We start from the raw sequence: 25,526 nt of genomic DNA on the forward strand, positions 1-25,526 counted from the left end.
TTACTTAGAGGGGAGATTTATTTTTGTTTTTAATATTTACAACTTAAATTTAATAACATTTTATTTGTAATATTTTAAATGTTCAGGTATTTAATTAAAGGTTGAATTTTTAATTTTATAAATTTTTAGTATTTTTGTCAATAAATTTTTTTATTAATTTTTGTTTTTTCGTTTTTGAGGAAATATTTGGCTTTAATTTACAAATATAAACTTAATAGGAATAGTAGCTGCTTTTTGCGATTTTTTTATGGGCGTTTAAAACATAAAGAAAGCACTAAAGAGTAAATTTGTGTGGATGTGTTAGAGAGCGGGATATCAGAAGAAATCAGGATTCTGTGAGTAACTCCATGCCTTTAACTGGCCTAGATATTAGAGGGAGCAAGAGAGAGAGAGAACTGTTCCATGTGTTTTTTGGCTTTGAAATCTGTTTTAAGCTTCTCTGAGATGCTTTTGGATTTGCTTAGCCTTCGATAAAACACAACAGCTTACCCTGTTTAGAGCTAAGCGCGGGTTGAGGGGGGGGGCTTAATGAAAAATTTTCCTAAAACACAAAGACCTACAATGTCCTAAGAATCTCTTTCATTTCAATGTTCAATAGGCTGTAGCGGCACCAGGATGCATTAGGTGATGGTGGTGATGATGATGTCCAAAATGATTGAGGGGATTCATGGCATCGGCACCGGCTGTTGGGGCGGCAGCATGATACCAGTCCGTGGCAGCATGATGTTGGGCCGCCGGATGATAGAGCAAATGATGATTGGGATGATGACCACCAACGGCCAACATTGAGGCGGCCGCAGCATTACCACTGGCCGAAGATGTCGGCGAACCGGCCATGCCCTGATGGTGATGATGATGTCCATGATGATGGCTACTGCCGGCGGCCGTCAGTGAGGGCGGTGGACCCAATGGTGGCGGTAGATACGCCGATGAAGCTGCCATCAGCTGCAAGGCCGAGGATTTACTTTCGTGATGATTTAAATGATGATGATGGTGATGATGTGACTGCTGTTGTTGTTGCTGCTGTTGCTGGCTAGCCAATGATGATTGTTGTTGCTGGTGATGTTGCTGATTGTGATGAGAACTGCTGTTTGTGCTACTGCTGCCACTCGATGAGGCTCCCAGGTGGACATTATGCATAGATGTTGTGCTGGGCTGACCGGGTTCAGATTTAATGGAATGCGGTGAGGATTTATTTAGACTGCCATTTCCGGATGAATTATCGCTGGTAAGACGGGCCGAAGGTGGTGTCTGGGCACCACCGGTCACTATGCTCGAAGAGGAGGACTCTTCGCCTTCACTGTCATAGCCATGGGATGGGGATTTTTCATCAATGTTACCATGAACCTGGAGAAAAGCAAGAGAAAAAATGTTGGGAATTAGTAAAAAGTTAAACAAAAAATATTTAAAAATTGTTGGAAAAACGTTGGGCGCCACTTTTGTTCACTTGAATGTTTATTTTATTTAGAAAAACATAAAAAAATGTTTTTGTTATTTATAAAAATTAAAAAAAATGTTTGAAAAACGTTGGGCGCCACTTTTGTTCGCTTGAATGTCTTTATTATTTTATTTAGAATAATTAAAAAAAAAAAACAAACAAAAATTGTTGAAGGAACGTTGGGTGCCACTTTTAATCACTTAAATATTTACTAAGTATTTCATTTAATAGAAATTAAAAAAAGGACCAAAATTGCTTTAGAAACTTTGGGCGCCTCTTTGCTTCATATAAATGCCATTATTTTATTTAGAAAAGTGAAAAAAACATTTCGAAGAATCGTTGGGCGCCACTTTTATTCACTTAAGTATTTACTAAGTATTTTATTTAGTAAAAGTTTAAAAAAAGAATCAAAATTGTTTTAGAAACGTTGGACGCAATTTTTGCTCATTTTAATATCATTATTATTTTATTTAGAAAAATTAAAGAAAAAACAAATAAAAATTGTTGAAGAAACGTTGTGCGCCACTTTTATTCACTTGCTTTAATATTTTATTTAGAAAAAAAAATTAAAAAAAACTAAATTTTTGAAGAGCCGCTTGGCGCCACTTTTGTTAATTTATTCATTATTTTATTTAGTAAAAAAATTATTTATTTTTTTTTTTTTGAAAAAATGTTGGGCGCCACTTTTGTAATTTTACAAAATATTTTTTTTTTGTTTTTTTTTTTTTTTTTTTTTGAAAACCTACCTTCATGTGCTTGCGCAGCGATGATGGATGAGTATAGGATTTATCACAGCCATTAATGCGGCAATTGTAGGGTTTATCCGATGTATGGACATGCGAATGCTTCTTACGATCCGATGAATTGGCAAAACGGCGATCACAGCCCTCATGTTCGCATTTGAAGGGTTTTTCACCTGGAAATAAATAAAAAAAGAACATAAATTAATATAAATTAATAAAAAAATAAATAACTCTTCTCGATTAGTTGCTTTTTTAAAGAGTTTGTCGCATGCCTGAGTAATTTGAACCCCCTCCTAAAAAACAAGAACATTTAAAATCCATAATGGCAACACTTCCATGTGATTAATGAGACAACAGTGTGAAGAAGAAAATAACAATGGCGCCTGAAACTCTAAACCCAATAAGGAAGAGCAAAAACAACAACAACTACAAATAACTGGGTGACATGGTGACTAGTAAAACAACTAAAAAAGGGTGTGCTCACAAGAATTTAAATAATTTTTCAATATCCAAAACTAAAAAAACACATAACATTGCGTCCTTTTGTCAAATAAATGACATTATTTATGTAGTACCAACTATTTTTTATGGAGCAGCAGCAGAAACAGAAGAAGAATAAAAAAAGGTGACTATTTATGTTATTTTTCGTAGCGCTTGTTTAATTTAATACGCTTTGCCACAATGTAAACAATAAACGCTGTCATTTAGAGATACAAAGGAGGTTGTAGTGTAACGAACAAAAAAAAAGAAACTAAAATAAAATGCCATAAATTATTGGAAAAAGGGCCCTTTGCTTTTACGAGAGTGTGTGTGTGTTTGTGACTTCCATTGTTTTGTTGGGATGAAAACAAAAGTCCGGCGTCCGGGACTGAGAGGGGAGAGAAAATATGGTTATTGAAATAGCAAAATATAATTTAACACCTGTAAAAGGTGTAACAGGTCAGCGATGGAGGATATTCCTTTTTTTATTTTTCTCCCAGAATGGTGGTGGTGAAACAAAGTTGGATAATAATTTATCGATTAAACAATACGACGGAAAATTGAAGGAGGCAAAGGCATGAAACTAAAATCAAAAGTCAAAGAGCGACAAAATTCTGAGAATCTATAAAAATATCATTTAATTACATTTGATTGAAGAAATAAAAGATGGAATCAGACCTTTATCAAAATCAAAGTGGAACAAAACAAAACCCCCATTCCGACAAGTGAATTTAGAGGCCATAAATTACACAAAATTTTCAAGGGGCGAGTTTTCATATTTATTTTTTATAATGTATAATAAAATATTATTTTTCTTTATTTAAATTAAAAATTTACTTCTCCCATAAAACATCAACTGTTCTACTTCAAAAAAAAAAAAAAAATAATAATAATAATATGTATGCGTGGCCTTTTTATTAAATTTCAACACTTGCGGATTATTTTGGTGGGGCATTTAATTTTTTTTCCATATTGTTTTGTTGTTGTCATCATTATTGGGGTACCCGTTGTGCTGTTCCCTTGTTGTATATCGTTTGACATTTTTAAAGTTTAAATCGGATTATGGCTGTTAAAATATTATTTATCAACAATCGATAACAATGGAAAGTTGTGGCTGGCATATCACAAAAAAATAAAAAATAAAAGCCTTAAGCTTCCAAGCACCAAAAATATTGAGATATAGACAAGCGTTGACATTGAAAATCTTTTAATTGAAAAATCTCAAAAAAAGAAGAAACATTTAAAATAAATTATGTGCAATTATCGAAAAAATTACAATGAGACCTTCGTAAAGTTGGCATTTTTCGATGCAGAAGCCACTAAATATATATTTCTCTTTTGGGTATCAAGGAATGGAATTCGAATTTCTGTAATTAGGAGAGCTATAAATGTATTTAATAAAAGACTTGACAATTGTAATCTTTTCTTTAAAAATAAGAAAAAAAATACAATTTCTCGCTATTTAAACGTTGGACGCCACTTTCAATTTAACAACGGTAAAAAAATATTTTTTAGAATTGTAAAGGAGTTGACCTTAATTAGACATTTAATGGGATATTTGGAATTAGAAAGGATTTGTCCTTATACAATATCTCGCAAAACGTTGGGCGCCAATTTTTATTGAATGTCATTAGACATTTAATGGGATATTTTGAAGTGGACGAAAATTATATGCCTTTAAAAGAGAAAAAAATACAACTTCTCGTTAAAAAACGTTGGGCGCCACTTTTAATTTAAAGCGATTTTATGTAAAGAAGTATTTAAAAGTCCTATTTCTTTAAGAAAATTGTAATTCCAACTTAGTGGAGATTTTGTAAAAAAATCAAATAATTTAATTTTTTTTATTTTTTTTTTTTGATAATTTTTGTTTTAATTAAATTTTATGAAAAAAAAAAAAAAATTCAAAAAATCAAATTTCTCCCCATAATTTCTCTTTTTCTCCAGCAGACAGACACCTCTAAATGTTTTCGTTTATTTCTTTTCCCCTCTATTTTAATTGTATTTATAATTAATTACACCAGACTCGCTCAAGAGCCCTTGGCAAATTAATTTTTAACGCTATTTAACTTGGGTGATGCATTCCAAAACGTTGTGTCCAAAATAAAAAGTAGAGGTAGACTAGCAATAACAACCACTACTATTTTGGCTCTTCAACCCAATGCCAAAGTATGAGAGAGGGAGAGGGTAGCTGAAATAATTTATGAGTCTTAGTTGAAATGACATTTGACATGTCATTGTTAAAAACACCAAAAAACAAAAAGAAATACAACAATGAAATGAGAATAGGGAGGGGCGTTGAAAATGGGCCTCGGCGAAACAATACAAATGGAGTTTGGGACAATAGAAGAATTTTCTTTTCTTTTTTGGGAGAGAGTGGAGAACCTAAGGGAAAATTAATGAGCTCCAATCAATCGGAGACAAATTGTTAACGTTTAATAGAAATCTAATAAGGTATTAGTGAAAATGTTTAAAATTTCAAGAGATGGGAGAGGAAATCCTAAAAATTTTGGCTGAAATTGTAAATTTTCTTTGAACAGAATTTTAGTTTCTGATAGAATGAAAATAATAAAATATGACATTGAAAATATAGAAAAAATTAGGGTTTTGTTAAAAAAGATTCCTGAGGAATACCAAAGCACGTTGGGCGCCACTTAATAATTAATTGCAAAACAATTTTTAATTTAGTTAGAAGAACAAGAATTTTAAACGATTAAAAACTATTCGGAAAATACTACTAAAATTTAACCATGTCTGTCCTTCGCCTTAGTTTACAATACAATTATTTCTCGCCTTTCTCCTTAGCTTACAATTCAATTATTTCTTCCCAAAAAACACCAACAATGGCACTATTATTTATTACTTTAAAATAACAGAATATTAATATATGCCAAATTGTTAGGAATTTTGAAATAGGAATAATATTGTCACTTTTAAAATAAATCAAAAAAAATTGCTGGAAGTTCAAAAAACAATATTAAAAACATTGGGCGCCACTTTACATTAAAAGTCATTAAAATTGTAATTTACTACTGAAGACATTAAAAGTCATTAATGGCCAATAATAAATATGACTCCGCTATACATTATTTTAAGTTAAATTATTTTTTATTGTTAAATAAATTGTTTTAAAATGCATATTGCGAAGTAACAAAATCACCCAGGTCTTAAACACAAATATTTTCCTTATATTTTCATTTATCAAAAAAAAAAAGAAAACTTTTTCAATTTTCTTACTATTTTTTTCGGGCTGCTTTATTGCTATGCGAGTGAAATGTGTTTTTTCGCATAGAATATGAAAAAAAAGGCAAAAGAAAGGAAGCAACGAAAAAAAAAATAATTTAATTTCCATTTAAAAAACTGTCAATTGCAGTTCGAAATCTTTTTTACTGGCATTTTCAACGCTCCACCTTCCTCCCGCAGCCATTACATAAAAATCACATGTTTTTTTCCAGTTCTACTCTGGCAAACTTTCAGTTAAACGCCATTGCCTGAATTACATATTCAAAGGGTCTTAAAAAATGGCAAAAGATATTAAGGCGTGTATTTTTTTCTTTCCTACTCTGCTGCTGGCTGGAAAACAAACATTTAAGGAATTTGAATATTTTTGTTCTTTGTATACAAGAAACAACAACAATGACGAGAAACACAAGAAAGTGTTTCATAGAACCCTCTGTGAAATTTAATTTTATTTTAAATCACACCCATTCAGGCCAAACTGCCGATGTTAGTAGTGGCAACAGTAGGACAATGATTTCCGTTTCCCAACCCAACCCCATCCCCAAAGGCAAATACAACACGCACATCACCAAATATAACAACAACAAAAAATGGTGGGCTTATTGTTGTATTTAGGCTTTAGGATTTTTACATAATTTTCGCATTATATTTGAATTTCGGTGTTTTTTTTTTTTTTTTGGCAACTGCCACGAAACTTTTATGGCCATTGCCAAAGGATTTTTTTTTATTAAATTTGGTATAAAACGAAAATTTAGAGCTTTGCAATTGTGGGTTTTTATATTTCTATGGCTTAGATATTTTTTTTTAATAATTTTGCATAATATTCATATTAAAGCAGGCGATTTTGAAAACCATCAAAACGGCAACACTGTTTCTTTGCTCCAAAAGATCAAAGAGAAGAGAGAGAGAGAGAGTGAATTTTTCGGGGGAATAGGGTTTACATTTGTGGAATTTCTGATGTGGGGGTGTTATGCGCCACATTTGTGGGGTATTTACTTTTCCAGCGTTTGTAGTCGAATTGTGAGTTTTTTCACGTTCCTGATTTTATGTCTGTGTTGGTGTGTGGGTGGTTGGGAGTCTCTAATGGGTGTTGTTATTCTAGCATGGCTTTATCACATTTAAATCTTTATTGGGGGATTGCCAGCCAGCCAGTCATCCATGCCATCCACCTCGGCATTGGTTGGGGGGTGAATTTGTCGTCTGAACGTATGTTCCAAGGGGGTGTTATTGAACATAAGTTTTTGTCCCCCCTCCGTTTGTGTTCGAATATATATGTATGTACATGCGTTTGAATGTATAATGCAATAAAGCAAGATATTTAAGCCTGTCAAAAACAAATGTACGACAATTTTCTCCCTCCGCTGCTCCGCTTTAGTAATATCACAACGTCATCAACCTTATACTAAAGTTAAAGGGAAAACAAAACAAAATATTTGAGTTGGAGCTTTTGTTGTTATTGAAATCAAATGGAGATTGTGGGTGAAGCAAAGCAGAAAGGGAAATGGGAAATCACATACATACATATGTATATTCCATTAATCTAAGGGAGATAATTTAAGGATATCAAAGAAAAAGATTTTTATTTTAATTTTTGTATTCTAAAAAAAATATTCAAATTTTTTAATTTATATGATTTTAAAGAATTCCAAAAATTCCAAAATTGTGGCTATTGATAATAAATTTGATTTGAATAAATTTAAATATTTGTATTCTAAAAAAATTCAAAATTTTTAATTTATATAATTTTAAAGAAGTCCTGAAATGTGGCTATTGAGAAAGAGAGAAATGAAATTTTCTTTGACTTAAATATAATGTAAAAAATTAAATTTTTTAGAAAGTATGAATAAAATTATATAATTTTATCTCTTCTAGGATTAAACTCCAGCCAAGAAACTGTTGCTGGAAGTTTTTTAAGTTTTTTAAATTCCTAATATTAAAAAAACTATTTGTAAATTTCGAAAACTTCCAACAACTATCTCTTAAGCGCCATTTAAATCTTGAGTAGGTATATAAAAATTATATAATTTTTATTGCTAATTTATACTGATTCACTGATACTCCCCATTTATACTGATTCACCAGCCGCAATGATTAATTAAATGCCAGCAATTTTAACTGAAACCATTTCTCTTAGAAAAGAATACAAGACAAAACTTGTTTCGTACCACACTTTGTTATAAAAATAACACTTTGCAATAAATAATTAACAGATTCTGGATTTGGTTATATTCAAACAAAGCCAGCCAGTCACACACACTCACCCATCATCATAAAAATAAAAAAAAAACAAAAGAGGACAAAATAAAGCGGAAACGTTTGAAAAGAAATTAAATATCCTCTCGTAAATATCATCACTGTCATAAATCATCATTAACAGTGAGAGAGTGAGTTCGCATCCTCCTCCTCCCCAAAACCCTCGTTGGCACAAAGACCCACAATACCCAGTTAAGTGTCAACACACAAAAATAATAAAAAAGAACTGAAAATGCGAAATGATGCGCAATTTTATTTGCCATCACCATCATCGCAGAGCAGCAGCTCAGCCATAAGCCATTGTGATGTTGGCTGGTGAAAAATCGTTATGCGGAAAACCTCCCCTTTTTTGTTGTGGCAAAATGTCACAACAAAAAAATGTATTTGTCATTTTTTGCTGCTACCGATGCTTCTTCGTTCGTTTGGCATTTGATGATAATACCTTTTGTATCTATTTCTAATATAAAATTGCATTGTTGTTGATCGTATGCCAGAATGTTGAACAGAAACGGAAAAAAACTGCAACAAAATGAAATATTTGTAAAGCAGTAGCTAAGGCAAATAAGGCCATCCAAATAGCAAAAAAAGGATCCTAGGCAGCAGAGGATTTATTATTTAATGGGATGGTGGTAATAAAGCCGGAAGAATAAAAGGAATATTTTTAAATCGAAATCCCTAACAGATAATTCTGCTACCCACAAGGGGAGATGGGAACTCATTACTAGCTCTCCTTCTCTCTCTCTCTCACTCTCTGAGTTATTTCCTTGTTTACACATTGTTAAAAAAATCAGCTGTTTACTAAATTAATAGAGTTGCCAAAACTATTGTAAATTATTTAAATTTATGTTTCAATTTTCGGTTACATTTCCCTTCACCTTCGAGGTATTCAAATGCGATTTAGGGGTGGTTTTGCTATCTCTGGTCATCCCTGATTGTATGGACCATAACTCATGTTGTTTCATCGCCTAAAAGCCTGCTGAAATATTTCATAATTTCTTTGTATTGTTCTCATTCATTGATCCATTGAATAATTGCCTCTTGAGGGTCAGTTGCCTCGATTGGGTCCTTTTTTGCCTTACAAAACTGCCAAAATATTTAAACATTTTGTGGTTTTTTGGGGGGAAATAGAAGAATGCATTTCACACATGACAGCATATTTGGGTATTGAGTGAAGATTTTAGAATATCTGTTGAAAAATAGGGTAATAAATTCCAAATGAGAGGAGATAAAAGGGAATTGCTTTACATTTTTGGGAAAATGGAAATTTTAAATATTTTTGAAATAAAAGGTGAAAATTAGGGGAGAACATTTTTGTGAAAATTCAAATTGAGGCGTCAATTCTTATTCTGTGAAATGTGAAATGGAAACTTCTTTAATGGAAATATATTTCAAATGAAATACTGTATTATTAAATATTTTTATAAAATGAGAATCCGAGAATTCAATTATAAATAAGAATTCAAAAATAAAAAATAAATAAAAAAAGTTTTTTTTTTTCAAATAAATATTGTAAAGAAAGAGATGATGTCAAATAAAAATTGTGAAGAAAGAGGTGATGTCTCTTTCTTTAAAATATTTATTTGACGTGAGATTATCTTAAAAAAGAGTCGGAAAAATTAAGTTTTTATTTAAAATTTACTTTTGTGAAGTGAAAACTGAAAATAACAACTTAATTTTTTCCGACCCTTGTCTAAGATAATTGTCCCTTTCTTTACAATATTTGTTTGACCTGATTTCGTATTCCAAGGTTTTTGTTTTAATTTCAATATTTTTATAATATACGAATTGGACCCCGTTGGATACATATTTGTCCTATTCAAATGTTAAATCAAAAAATCGTTAGAAAAAATATGTCAAATTGGAAATTTGAAAAGAAAATATTTTTTATTTTACATTTTCGTAATACAAGAATTCAGTCTAAGAATTTATGAAGTTTCTTTCTTATGTAAAATCCTTTGCCTTAAAATATCCTTTTTATTTAACATCATTGTCTCAACAACTGTCGCAAGCAGTTAAATTTTCCTTAGAAAATTTTCCAAAAGAATTGTGTATGTCACATATAAATATGTGTGTATGTTCCTGGCATTATGATTATGTCTGCACCATAAATTTACTCACTCTTCTTTAAATGTCACAATTGTGGGTATGTGTGGTACAATCATATATTCGAAAATACAGTCAAACGTTTAAAACTTGTGATTTAATCATCATAAGGTATACAGACTATTACAAATTAAATAAAAGAAAATTCAGGAACTTTAGAATCTAAAAATTCTTTGAAAACAGCAAAAAATATTGAAATAAGAATTTAGGAATAATTACACATTGGTAACTCTGTTCAAAAGCTTAAAGAGTGTCATAGACGAGAGATATGAAAAAGGTGAGAAACAAATCAAAAGCAAGTTGGGCGCCATTTTGTGAACTTGCCAGAGATGGAACCTAGAAATTGTAAGGAAAATATAATTTGCACACATAGAAGTGATTTAAAGGTCCTGTGTAAACCAAAAATAATATTTTTATAAAATATTCGCTTCATAACAACATATTTTTCAATAAAATAATGATGACATCATCATTATACACACACCTTTTTAATTTCATTCTCATATATCAATAACCAAATGAAATATCCAAAATATTGCTTTTTTTCATTTGTCAAGAGTTTATCAAAAAATCAAAATCTTGTTAATTTTGACAAGTTGAAAAGGAGGGAACAACGAAAAAAAAAAAACAAACCCATACCAGGCAACCACTCCAGACACGCCAGAAGTGACATAAAGATAAACGTAGAGCGATAAAGAAGAGTTAATTTCCAGTAAATTATTGTAGAATGTTCTGAAGGGATATTACACACTTTTATCGGTGATGAAGTCAGTGTTTTGAAAACAATCTTGATGACATTTTAATTTCTTTGCTACTTATTTTTTTTACGAAGGGCTCAATTGGAAGGCCTGCATGGAATGGCAAAGATCAATGAAAGCGATGAGCGATGGGCAAAGGACAATGACACAAGAGACAGAGAGGAGTGGTTGAGTCCCTAGATTAAAATCTTATCTCAAAACCATGTAAGAGGATTTAAACATTCAACACCTTGTTGACAATATTCATTGATGAAAATTTTGTGATGAAGAAAAGACAAAGATTACCAATCTCATCTGCTCTAGTTTCGGCTTTTGGTTGGCAAAATTTTCAGCTTTCCAACACTTGGCTGGCTTGGAGTTTTTGCTAATCCTCCTGACAAAATACCGACGGCATTTTTTTTTTTTGTTAAACGAAAACTGCCTGGCTCTGAAAACCAAAACCGAAAAAAAAGAAGAATGCAGATACCTTCTTTCATTGTTGTTAAGCAGCTCCTCTTACTTAGGGGATTTGTTGTTTTGTTGCTGCTGTAGAAAGACGAACAAACAAAACAAACTGAAAAAAAAATCTTTTGTCATTTCTTGCTTGGTTTGGCTTGGCTTGTTTGTTTGCTTGCGTGTTTCTCTTGAACTGGCTAATCTTTATGTTGCTGTTTTGGTTCGCTTCAATTCATATTGGTATGATTTCAGCGTTTTCAGTTGAATGTTCTTAGTTCCGTACGTCAATCCATCTTTTTTTTTTTTGGTTTTTGCCTTGCTTGCTCTTGATGATGATACATATTTTGTTACCTTCTCTTTGATTCCTTTTCTTATTTTTCGGATAATTTTACACACTTCATTTGCCTTAAGTAATGTATATCGCTGACAATAGGCTTAAAGACACTTCATAGACTTATTGTCTGTCTGTCTGTCTGTCTGCCGCGGTTTTTGGTGACGTTTTTCCTCATTCTTCTTGGGTTTGTTTTGTTTCCATTCTTCCTACTCGATATTATTTACGATTATTTATTCATTGTCATCTTTTTTGTCATCATTTGGTATTTTGTTGCCATTGTTGCATTGCATTTGTTGTTGGAGGTAATGATGATACCCTACTTTAAGTGTCATCTTAAATAACGCTAATAACCATATTCGTATGAAAAACCCATATTTTAAATCGTTTCAATATTGAAGTATAGAGAGATGGATATTTGCTGACAGGAAGAGATCAACAAAGAATGGAGGAGGAAATTTGAGTGAGTTGAAGGAAACACAAAGGGGGATGTGAAAGAGGAATTACAATTTAATAATTATTTACAGGTTGGAAATATCGATGAAAGGAAAATTTTGAAAATTGATTACAATGAGAATATGTTTACATCAGACTTGTTTGAGTAGAACCCTTTATTTAAGCTGTCTACTCCTTGAGCTTGTCAGAAAATACGCTGTTTTTAGCAAAAGTTGAGTTCAATTTGGGATTGTTTCCAAAATCGCTCAACTTAAGAAATTTAGAAAAATTCTAACTTCCCATCCCTGTGTTACTCAATGATAGTTCTCTTCAAATCTATTATCTCTTTGAATCAATATCTCTGATCAAGTTATCCGAGAGGCAAAATATTAACTGTTATAATTACTCATCTCTGAAAGTTTGAATGTATGACAGTTAAAGGGTTACCGCTATGCAAGTGTGAAAAAGGCAGGGAAATAATACCCCGGGAAATTAGGCCATCCTAAAAAGACTCTTTATTTAGGATTTACAGTTGGTTCTTGGAACCAATTCTCAAGCGTTTCCCCCCCAAAAATATTCCCACAATAGTTGCTACTGTTCTCCGGTGGTTTTTTGTGTGAATGTGAAATTTGAGACTTTTTTACTCTTGCAGCGGAGACAATATTGAATGCGAGTGGTGGTGTTGACTTGTTTTTGTTTTCATTTTCTAAACCACAAAAATAAAATTCTAAGCCAAAATAAACTGTTTGGCCAATTATTGCTGTTAGACAAAAAAGCAAATAAAAAGAAGGGAGCCGAGCAGAGTCTGAATATCTTGTGTTGGTATGTTTTTACATAAAATCTTTTCAGCATGTCACAAAACTGTCAAATCTGATTAGTGAGAAGAACGAACAAGTCTTCGCAGTTGTTGTTCTTTGGCGTAGCAACCGAAAACTGAAGCAAATGAAATGTGCTTTTTTGTTTATTTTATTAATTGACTTTTGGGCTGTAAAGTATTTGGATGTGGGCATGTGTCAACGGGAAAATATTTGGGTTAAAATAACTTTTTTCTGCCCTGCTTTGTTGTCGCCACAAAAGGCGTTCAAGCAGAAATGTTGAAAAAAAAATCTGTTGGGTCATGCAACATTTTAAAAAAAGCCAACAATCGAACACATGTTCTGTGAGGAAAAACAAATTTGCTTAAATTTCAAATTTGAGAAATTTTGATTCTCTACCAACAAAAAAATGAGCATTTGATTCTTTCAGACAATTTTTTTTGGTTATATCCTCAACAAAGATTAGTCAGGGATTTCTTAACTAAATTTGTTCTTTTCTTTTCAGTTTTCTTGTTCCTGCTCTCCTTCTTCATCTCCCATCATAAGCCAAAAAAAGATTCTTTTGAATTTATACAAGTTGACAGTTTAATTTTATGGTTTTTCTGTGGCTGATCTGTTTTATATGAGTTGGAGGTTTCTTGAGCGTTTTTTCTTTTTTTGGATTCATTTGATTATGATACCTTCTTTTTTTATAAAAAAAACGAACTGCCAAGACTTGGCTTAATCGTAAAGTTGCAAAAAGAATTTGAAATATGTTTCTGGGGATGGCAGGCAAAACAAAAAAAAAAAGGTAGCTAAAGGGCGTTACTGGGTGTTGTTGGTGTTGGCAGTCGCCGTGGCGTAAAGTGGCAAGGAATTTTTCGGTTTTGTATGCAAAAATTAATTTCAAATTATGACAGCTCAAGGTATTTTGTACAAGAATGCTTAAAAAATTCTGATCACAAAAAAAGAGTTCTAAGGAAAAATATAAAAATAAACACAAAAAATGTTGAACAAAAAATCTATGGCAGAAATATGAAAAAGAAGTTTCAAATATTTTTCAATGCAACCACCCCTGGCTTTGGTACTGATTGCAGCAGTAACGCCCTCTTTTTTAATCCTTTCGACAATCCCCGGCAATAAACCTAATTTTTGAATACATAAATGTAATAAGCCTGGGCCATAGAATATGTCTTCATAATCGGCTCAAACACGCAACCCATTGCCCGGGGTAACAGATAATAAACTATTGTCATTATTAAGCTGACAACTTTTGAACATCCATCTGGTTTTCCCTACCGAAAAACTAACAACCCTTAGGAATGAGAAAATGGCTACCATAGTTCGGAAACAAAAAAACCTGAAACAACCCTTTTTACTAAAAAATGAAACAAACAACCCACCATTACAATTATCTATTAAAATAAATGTAGTTCCTCAGCCTGTCTCCTCATATGCTTTGCTGCTAATACCTTGAAATTATAATGAGTCTACTTATCCCTTGGCTATTTGTTAAATATCCGAAAAAAACTATATTTTGACATTTGTAACATGTATGACTGGTTTTTACTCGTAACGTCTGTCAGTCGTTCCCATTTTTCATAACAAATTTGTATTCATTCATAATGAATGCAAGGTTTTGATGAATCAACGAGAGTATATGGGCGTTTGATGTCACCCTTATTTGGTTTTCCTAATTACAAAATGGAAAAATTGTTGGGTAAACAAATTTTTTAATAATTTACAGGGACAGAAAACCAAGCAAAATGGTCCTTCGACTTGAAGAATTTGAAGTAACATCAGAAAATATAAAAGAAATTGTATGAAACCCTAAAAACAATACGAAAATAATGTCCATAGACAGAAAATATGGTCCTTCGACCTGATCGAAAGTTACAATTTCTGTTCCAGTTTCAAATTTGAAGAAAAACGCCATTTGGTCCTTCGACTTGACAAAATAGGACAAAAAATTTACAAAATATTAAGGAAATTATTAGAAACTGCAACAAATTAATACGAAAATAAAGTTTATAGACAGAAAATATGGTCCTTCGACCTGATTCAAAGTCAAAATTTATGTTCCAATTTAAATTTTGAAGAGAAATTACATTTGGTCCTTCGACTTGACAAAATATAATGAAAATGTACAAATTATTAAAGAAATTGTTAGAAACTCCATTGAATTAAATGAAAAAAATGTTTTGAAGCAGAAAATGTGGCCCTTCGAATTGATTAAAAGGTAAAATTTATGTTCCACATATAAATTTGTAGAAAAATGGTAACTGGTCCTTCGACTTGACAAAATATGAATAAATTTTACAAAATATTAAAAAAAAAAATTAGAAAATCGATTAAATTATATGAAAAAAGTTTTAATGGAAAAATATGGTCTTCCGTTGATTAAAAGGTGAAATTTTAAGTTCCAGCTGTAGCAAAATGGAAATTTGTCCTTCACTGGACAAAGAATTATTTCAAAATAACGTTTTTAGATAGAAAATATGGTTCTTCTACTTGATTTCAAGTTTACATTTTCCAGTTTCAAATTTGTAGAAACCTGGAAATTGGTCCTTTGACTTGGCAAAATTTCGATATTACAAAAATTATTAGTTAAGACTATGGCAAAATGTGTTCAAAATTCTTGTTCTTGTTTTTTTAAATCACATTTTCTTTATCCACCTAATTATTATGTGCAGATTAGAGGAAACATGTTTAAATTTGTTTTATTTTTTTTACTACGCTTATGCATCATTACTTCCCTCTAATTTAACAAACAAACCCAAAACTTTACCTTTATATTAAAACCAATTCATTATGCATTATAAACTTCCCAAGTGTTTATCCTACAAACCACTTTACTTGGGTTACTATAATGGCTTTTTGTTACCACGAAACAAAAAAAAAAAAAAACAACCAACAAAATAATTGAAAAAAAGTTGAAAACTATAAAAAGAGACCAAGGCAACCTCAGCCATTATAATGTGTTAATGCAAGTAGTGAAAACACTGAACTGAGTTCTATGCAGTACAAAAAGTAAAAAGCTCATTACATCTTTGTTTTTGTTGCTTCGCTCTCCATGGCATCCTTTTAAAACAAGGGTCATTAAATGGTAGTTTACTCCTCTGGCTGGGAGTGCATTTAAACTTGTCTACACTTCAGATTATATTCTAACAAACAAAATAATAAAAAAAAAATAGAAGAGGCAAAAGAACAAACTAATTATGAAGCCAGTCACTGGCATTAGAGGGTAAAGATTGAGTGTTAACTGAGAAAGGAAATTCACGCCGTCATTTCCTGCCATGTTTTTTTTCTCACTCTCATCTATTACGATGGTGTTAATCAAGTGAAGTTAGTGGCAAGTTGTAATGAGTAAATGATGTAGATATTTTAAGTATTTATAAATTATTTTGCATGTTTTCTTTTGCAAATTGATTGATGACTTGATTTTCCTTTCAATTTATTTTCCTACCCAAAAGATATTTGTCAATATGGAATAATTACTCTTTAGACAATTGTTTTTGACATGCCTTAGAAATTGTTGTTGCATCAAAATTCTTTGTGACTCTTCTCTGGCATTGGCCTTTTTCTGCCATACAATGAAATTCTAAGAAGGATCAAATTGTGTTTGGTGCATGCCCAAACAACCAGACAATGTCTCTGCTGGGGTCACAAAAATACACAGGTATTTCGTTTTTCATCATAAATATTTTAGCCTTTCTTTGCAATTCGTTGTTTGCCATGAGTAAAATTTCAAAAAATCCGTCAATTTGTTACGCTGTTGGCCGTATTAGAATTGGTGTTATTTTTAGAGAGAATTTCAAACATACATTTAACACTGGTTATTTTTTATGAAAATTCAAATGAAGAAATTAATTCAAAAAATTTTAAATGAAATGGATTTTAATACAGGAATTAATCAGGTTTCCCTACAAATACCCAAAACATTAAGTTGAATGCCTAGGTAACCCTATTTGCTGCAACAAAGTTCTCTTTATTTAAATGAGAGTAATTAAAATAGAGCTTAGGCCAGGGGTGCTCAAGAAAAAATATCTCTGTTCAGTCAAATTTCTCTTTGCTTATTTAAATCAAGAACAAAACAGTGTTAAGTCATTATTTATACAAATATTTTTTATCCATTTGCTTTATAAACTATTTTGGCAAACATTCGTGTTTAAAAACAATTATATAGAAACGTAAAATATAAAGAAAAACAGAATTTTAATTTTCTCTTAAATTATCTCTTTTTTCTCTTCATGTTCTAGAACACGGTTTTGAGCACCACTGGCTTAGGCTAGTGTGACAGTTTTAAATGAAATGTTCTCAAATATGGCTGAATGTTCTGAGAGAAAGTTGTGCTCTACATTTCTCTCCTCTACATGGGGGATCGTTTTAGCAAGTTCCCGATAAACTTTAACTATTTTACTGGGTATTATTAAAAATTCCCACAGCAGAAAATTGTTCAAAATTAGAAACTCCAAATTACTTTTTGGTTGGTCATGGGAAATGAACCAAACCCAAATAGCTTTTTTTCGTAGGTACCATAACAAAATTAATTCCCAAACCAATTAAATATTTAATTGCCAATTTATGGCAAATTATTTTTAAATAAATTTCGAATACCTATCCAAAATACTAAAACAAAAATTAGAAAATTTCTCAATGATTCACATGTGTATATTGATTTCTGGCATTCAAAATGATATAAATGAGATTCTTTTTTTTTTTGGAAAATATTACCCAACATTTGATTTGATTATATTTTAAATTGAAATTAATTACTTTTTTCCGCCTTAATTCAAAAATATGTAAATTGTTTTTGTGGCGAAAAGAGAAGCGAAAAATCAAAAAAAAAAAGAAATTAACATAAATTCCAAAACAAATGGAGGGAGATAAATTGAGGTTAATTTTTTTTAGACACAACTAAAGCAAAAAATAAAAATTATTAAATTATTGACAATTTAAAATATTGAAATACAAAAAGCCCTTCACAACGACGACAATATTCATGGCCATAATTAAGTAATGGACGACTTTTAATGAAAACGTCAATAAACCAAAAAAAGGCTGCAATTTAAACCATTATCATCGGAGTGGAAAAATGCAGAGGCGTGTGGATTTCAAGCCAATATTAAAAGGCTAATATTTCAATATTTCCTTTTTGTATTTTTGTAAATATAAATGAATATATAAACATTTCAAAAATAATGCTGAACTAATTCTTCATTATCAAAAACAAAAAAAAAACAACTACTCGCTTTTCGCTCTGTACGGCAATCGTATTAGGTCAAAACTTGCAATATTCGAATTTAAGTCAAATTTAGAATATGGGTAAACTCAGTGGAAAAGTTAGAAGTTCAGATTTCAAAACAATCTTCTTTTTTCTCTTCATACAACTTCCATTACAGGACTCGAGCCTGATATTTTTGAATTTAAAATTGAAAGCAAAATAGATAATAATAATCAGGTTCGAGTTTCAAAATATTCAATCGTTTCGAAATGCTAGATATTAGGTTCGGGTCCTGCTACAGATACCACATATGGCAGGACCCGAACCTATATTCGAATTTATAATAGAAAACCAATAAAGACAACTGCAAGTGATTTGTGACAAAGTGTGAAGTTCAGATACCGAAATAATCAATCCTTTCTTTATATCCTTTTAAAAACCTTTTGCATTTCTCTCTACGCTCCTGCCTTTCAATTCCATTACACACTGCAAGCCATTAACCATTGTATGGCATTTAAATACTGCCGTTTTCGCTTTTTTGTGCATTTTATACCACTGGCCTTTTGTGTCCTCTCAATATCCTTTATATTTATTGTTAAGTGTTTATTAAATGCAAACTTTGCAAACAATTGAATTTGTGTGTGTGTGTTCTGGTAAAATTTTTCCGATCCAAAAGCCTACATGGAAATATTTGTAGCATGGTGATGGGAGTGTAAGTATTTGGGGTTTTCAGGTTGATAATAATTGTTTCGGCAGAGACACCTTGAATTGACTGTGTTCAACAACAACAAATAACAGCAACAACTACAGGATATGTTGTCGTCCATGTCCTTTCAAGTTCCTGTATGGAGAGAACGTGTGTGTGTCTATGAAACCGGAACCAAACCCTGTTTTTCTCACATGTATGACCATTGTATGGAACATACATGTATGTCCATACCATGCAGTTGTGTATGTGTTTGTGTGTATGTTTTTCCTTTTTTGCAGAGAAAAAGCCTTTCTGACAAGCAAGCAAAACAAATATGGCGTCACATATATGTTTTCATTTGGAAAAACAGGGAGGCAAGGACATAATCTGCAATCATGGCTTACCAAAACGGCGTCGACTGGGTTGTTGCTGTTATCGTTGTTGTTGGTGGTGTTGTTGTTCTTATTACGACAATTCGACTCGACACTCTCAACAAAACACCAATACTCCGTTGCTACTACCACTGCAAGTGACAGTTGAATTTTTTTTTTGTTCGCCTGTGTTCAGCTATAAATTTTTTGGCACTTCACTTGTTAGGCTGGCAAGGAGAAATGTTGAATATTGGAAAATGTCCGATGGAACTTAAAGGGAATTTGAGAAGTTGCAAGAAAATTAAATAAATATTTAACACATTTGTTATAAATTCTACGGCATATTTAATATTTATAAAAACGATGCATTGGAGTTTGACATTAAATCTGAACACATTTTTTATATATATTCTCTTAATGATCAGGGAAGGGGAACCGATTGATCCATTTCTAACTGATTTCTGATGATAGCAATTTAACTTTTGATGAAGAGAACGAAAACTAACTGCATAACTGGCCCTTATTTACGAATTCTCTTGTGGAGAGCTTATTTTCATTCTCAGCAGGGTTACCGTTGTACGATTTAAGACGAAATTTGTAACCATTTTTTGACGATATGGGACTTTTTGTGTAACCATAAAAAAATCTGGCCATGTTATCAGCTCTTAATTTATTAGATGATGAGACAGAGAAATGGCTCTCAAGAAAACTTATTTTTGTGCCACTTTTTAAAAATTCTTGGCTGTATCACTATCAGTGATTCACTTATCACCCAGTAATTGCCTTAGATATTATCTCTCATTTCTCTTGGCAATGCTCTGATCTTTTGTGAAAGTCCAATATAGCATAGCTGGGCAAAATAATGAAAGAGATATTCTTAAGAGAATATTGAAATAACTTTCCTGTTTTAAATTTTAATTAATTTAATAATTTTTTAGCAAAAATATAATTAAAATAAGCCCAAAAATTATTTTTATATGGGAACCGATACTCTGATTTATCTGAATTAAAACTCAATAATAATCCCAGAGTTGCCAAGATAACAAATTTGACAAAGATGGAAAAATTGCCACTATTATCCAGCCAAACAAAATTGGTCCCATTCGCATTGAAGTGATGCTTTCACTGCTTCTTTTTGAAGTAGTTCAAAAAGAGTTATAAAGAAGGCATTCTGTTTTTCAACTTTAAACCAGCTCCCACTTGCATCCATATCATTGAATTCATTTTTTTTTTACATTTTTGTTACCTGCCAATATTGTTCACAAAAATCTCAAAATTCAAAACTGGGTGTATCCCCCTAACCGAAATCGAAAAAAAATATTCATTCAAAAATTGCATATCATTGGAAAGTAATTAAAATGTTAACATACATATGGATGAAAAAAAAAACAACAAAAACAACAACATCTTTAGAATTGATGGCGGCGTCGGCAAATATAAATACAACATTTTAAGACATGATGATGGATTAATTTTGAGTAGAAAAAAAAATGAAAAAAAATTGGGAAGATCATTTACAAAGACCACTTGTATTGGAAAATAATATTAACAAGTATTATAGAGCTAATCAAGAAAAACTGATATTTATGATTGACGTTGACGTTGGTACAGGAGTTGGAGGAGAAGGATTACGCAGCAAAAAAAAATATAAATATGAATAAGTCAATGATTTTTTTTTTAAGTAATTAGAAGATAATCAAGTTCTGTTTTAAACAAATGTAAAGAAATACAAGTTAATTAAGAAATGTGTAAGGGAAAGAAATGGGAATATCAAAAAATAAAAATAAAAAACAGGAAAAAATAACGAAATGTGTTAACAAATATAATTCTCTTCATAAGGAGATTTTAATTATGGGATTTTTTATGACATTTATAAAACTTTGTATAGAATTTTTAAATTGGAAAATATTTTTTTACGATTTTTTTTTTAAATAAATTCTAAATCATAATTTTAGGTTTCTTTATAGGATATAGTTTTCAATAAAAAACGAAAAAATATTCCAAATTAAATGGAAATTTTTAATTCAAAGCATTAACTAAAAATTTGTTAAGAAATGGCTTGGAATAATTGGAATCTTCTCAATTAATTTCTTTTTACATTTATGGCAAGAAGTCGATGAAAAAAAACAATAATTTAAAGTTAAAAGTTAAAGAAAAGAATAGATTTCCAAAAAAATTTAATGGCGAAGTTTCAGATTTAAAGGAAACAATTTCATTTTTTTTTATTAAATAAATGCTAGGATTTATATTTTTTTTAAAAAGTTCTTATTTGTTTATGTAGAAGCTTTTTTACTTGTTTTATAAATTTTTTATTTATTTATTTATTTTTTTTCTAAAACAAAATATTGAAAAAGTATTTAAAATAAAAATATCCCTTATGGGAAAAATTTATAGGAATTTTGGGTTTTAATGCAACAAATATAAAATAATTACAAATTATATAAAGAGCTCAAAATTTAAGAAATAATAAAAAAATCCTTTCAGAAAAATGTCGGTTTCTTTACTATTTCTTATAATTTTGTTAATATTAAAACCAAGATGATTTGGATTTGGAAAATATAAATTTATTTTTTTGCAAATATTTATAGGAATTTTAGGTTTCAATGGACACCTATAATTTTTTTGTTATTTTAATCATTACTGTATATTTTTATTCTGAATGGGAAAAAAATTCACAAATAAATTATTTTGAATTGGAAATCTTTTGAAATGGAGATTTTTAGTTTTAAATTAAACAAGAAAAAGTCGTTCAATATTTTTTTGAGTTGAAAAAAACGTCTCTTTTTTCGTTTTGTGTTGAAAACTTCTCTTTTTTTGGATTTTTGGTGAAAATACCCTTTTCACTTATCTTCCACCCAAAAAATCCAAATATTTCGCTATTCTCCACCCACTAACTCAAGTCCTTTACAAAAATGTTTATTGATTTGTTTTATAATAAATATTTTACAACATTCCAAGTGCGAAGTGTTTTGTAAGGCCTCTGTTGCAGCTAACCAACCAACCACTTGAACATTTTACCACACATCTCTTTGACACTTTCATGCTGATTTGACACGTGTCAAAACTTCCGTCAACATTTGGTGTAATGTGAAAAAAATATCGACAAAGAGTACTTGGATGTGAGAGAGAGACGTGACACCATAAAATATTGAAATATAGGCAATCGAATAACATGGAAGGGGGCATTAAAGGTCAAAGGGGGATTTGGACTCCAAATTGATTTTTTTTTTCTGTTGTCAGGTCTGGGTCAATAAATGAAAGATGAAACAATGACCATTGTTGTCAAGGCAACTAAAGTATAAAATTTAATTTTAATTTTGTTTATTAAATTCCAAAATTTATGGAATTTTTCAAAATGTATTTTCGTTTTCAGATTTCAGACATTTCGTCATTATTGTTATTAATAAAATCTGGATTTTATTGCATGCGAACAACAGCTGTTTAATTTTGGAATGTTTAAAAATTATTGCCAGTAACTTGTAATTAAGATGTGAAGGCTGATATTTTGTAAAACGAGATCATATGGGTGACTCCATAATTTTTTTTAGAACAATCTTTTAAAATTTCAATAAAATAAAGAAACAATGAAATGACTAACTATTGAAAACTAATTCCATGTAAAGTGCAAATGAATCCCTGGATATTCTCACTCCTTCCCTAATCCTCTTCGGCACTCTAACATTCTCAGCATATTTGACTTTTCGAAAAAAGAGAGGAAAATCCTTTCTTTTCTTTTTTCCAAAGATTAACTTTCCTCTAAACCAGAATTTTTCTAAAGACTTGACAAAATCCGCCAAGAGTTAAGAGAACAAGTCTGCCAATAGAAAACAAACAAACATTTCTTTTAGGCGTGAACTTGGCTAATCTCTTTTGAGGAGATTTCTAAATCCTCACAGAGATTAAAGAAATTCGCCTTTGCAATCAAATCGAAACAGGTAGCAGGCCAACATTTGCAACACCAAATGCAAGGTGGTCATAACTTTATGACTTGACAACAACAACTACAAAAGTAGAGGAAAATCCTGCCAGAAGTCAGTGCAAACGCCTACAGCTTAAATGTCTTGTTTTCCGCGATGATCCCGGGAAAATCCCCGGATTTCAATATCCGTTTTATGATAATAAACAATAATAATAAAGCAAAACTTACCTGTATGCGTTCTCTTGTGGATCTTGAGATTTTCACTGCGTGCAAAGACTTTTCCGCATCCGGGATGTGGGCAGGCAAAGGGCTTTTCGCCGGTGTGCACCCGAATGTGATTGACCAATTTGTATTTGGCCTTGAAGGGGCGCCCGTTGCGCGAACAGCCAATCCAGTAACAAATATGGGTGGTACACTCGGGTCCGCCTACATGCTCCACCGTCAAGTGTGTGACAATTTCATGCATCGAGTGGAAAATCTTGTTGCAGGTCTTGCGATTGTTGGGCTGGCCCGGTTGGTCGGGATCTATCCACAGACATTGCATTTCCTGTTTAATGGCCGAGGCGGAGGTGGGTGGCTGGTGGCGCATGTAGCGCAGAAAGGCTCCCGCTCCGGCGGGATGCATACCCATGTGTTGGGCATGATGGGCTGCATGTACCGACGGAAAATTGGCATGATGTTGCGCATGGGCATAGGGATGGGTGGCATAGTCGGCCATGCCCATGCGCATTTGATGCGAGTGATGATGATGGGCCGCATGATGATGTGAGTGGAAGGGATGCTGGCCAAAGGAACCGGTCAAATCCGGATGATTGGCATGTGAGGCAGGAAAGGTGGGAAACAGCATGGAATCGGCGGCACTGGCACCTTGGCCCACAGCCTGGGCTGAGGCTGTGCCGGACATGTAATCCTGTTCGCTGCGACGGCCCAGCAAAAAGTCCCGTGAAGAATATGAACCCAGTTGGGTGTTGAACGGTCCATAGCCGCTGTTTTGATAGGCTGAAGTGGGTGATGACATGTCACTGGAAATGCCCGAAGACATGGCTGACGACATTAGGCCGCTGGTATCCAATTGCTGTTGGGGATCATCTTGGGGCGATTGCTGCTGTTGTTGTTGCTGCTGTTGCAACTGTTGATGGGCGGCCAGATCTGTTTGTTGTTGTTGGGTGGAGTTGGTGGGTGACATGCGAATGCCGTAGGTGGCCAAATGATGTTGGCTGGTGGTCGTGGGGTCAATGAAAGCGTTCATCATCATTTTGGGGGAGTTTGTTTTTTCTTTGTTTTCAAAATTCTTAAAGTATTTCGGAGATTTCTTTAGATTTTCACAAAATTTTACACAACTTATTTTCAATTCTTTTATTAAAAATTTTTGAATTTCACAATTTGTTTTCGGTTTTATACTATTTTTATCATATTTTTCACTTGGAATTTTTTTCAATATTTTCTTGTTTTAATTCAATATTTTTGTTTACAAACACTTGTGTTTTAGGGTAATCCGTTATCAATGGCCTTCGTTTGTTTTTTGCTAATAATAATTCCGTTAATATTTTGTTTTTTCGTTATTCACTTAAATCCATGGTTTTGGGAAAAATGTATTTTGTTTTGTTTATTGAATTCATTCGATGGAGTGAAATTTCATAAAAATTTGTTAACGCGTAACAGAGAACCACAGCATGCATGGGCAAGCGGTGATCATCGGCACAACTCTCGACTAAACTTAACGTTACAAGATGCGCAGCAGGACTGAACTGACTCCTGAAATATTTTACTCAACAACGATGTGAACACAGTCAGAATGTTGTGTATAACGACCCCTGCCTGGGTCGGTTGGATGGTTGGTGGTGGTGGTGGTGGTTGTTGCTGCGCTATATGGCTGTGTGTTGCCGTAAGGCTGCTGTGGTTGGTAGGCCAATGGTGGTGGTGGTGTGTGTTTTGTTGTTGTTATTGGTTTTACTTGCTGGGCTGACTGACTGCCTGCCTGCCTGTTTGGCCGCTGTTAATAACGCCAGCTAGCAAAGATGACGACGGCAACAAATAATGACGACGACGAGAGGTGACTACAAACAAACGAGCGAGCCACAACGCGAATGACGACGATGAAACAACAAAAACCCGGTGTGTTAGCGCTGTGTGTACCACAGGGAATCGTATGCCACATACCGAGGTGTTGCAGCATGTTAACTCACAAAAACAAAACAAATTGAAACGCCACCAATGGGAGGGAGAAAGAGAGAGTTAGAGATACTCAAAAATGTAAATTTACTACTCACATGAAACAAGAGTAAAGAGCGCCAATATACATAAATGGTAAACGGTA

At 32.2% G+C, this 25,526-nt stretch overlaps 1 protein-coding gene across 1 annotated transcript; it reads right to left on the reverse strand.

Moving 5' to 3' along the window:
* Window positions 1-25,290, reverse strand: LOC101894095 (pair-rule protein odd-paired). Its single transcript, XM_059118104.1, has 3 exons — window positions 23,438-25,290; window positions 2,185-2,354; window positions 1-1,347 (listed from the first exon to the last, which is right to left on the reverse strand). Exons 1-3 carry the CDS (start codon window positions 24,462-24,464, stop codon window positions 592-594), a joined length of 1,953 nt encoding a protein of 650 aa, XP_058974087.1. The 5' UTR covers window positions 24,465-25,290; the 3' UTR covers window positions 1-591.
* Window positions 25,291-25,526: the final 236 nt, after the last annotated feature.

This window comes from Musca domestica, unplaced genomic scaffold, assembly GCF_030504385.1.
Source record: "Musca domestica strain aabys unplaced genomic scaffold, Musca_domestica.polishedcontigs.V.1.1 12, whole genome shotgun sequence".
In the NCBI taxonomy this organism is placed as follows: Eukaryota; Metazoa; Arthropoda; class Insecta; order Diptera; family Muscidae; genus Musca; species Musca domestica.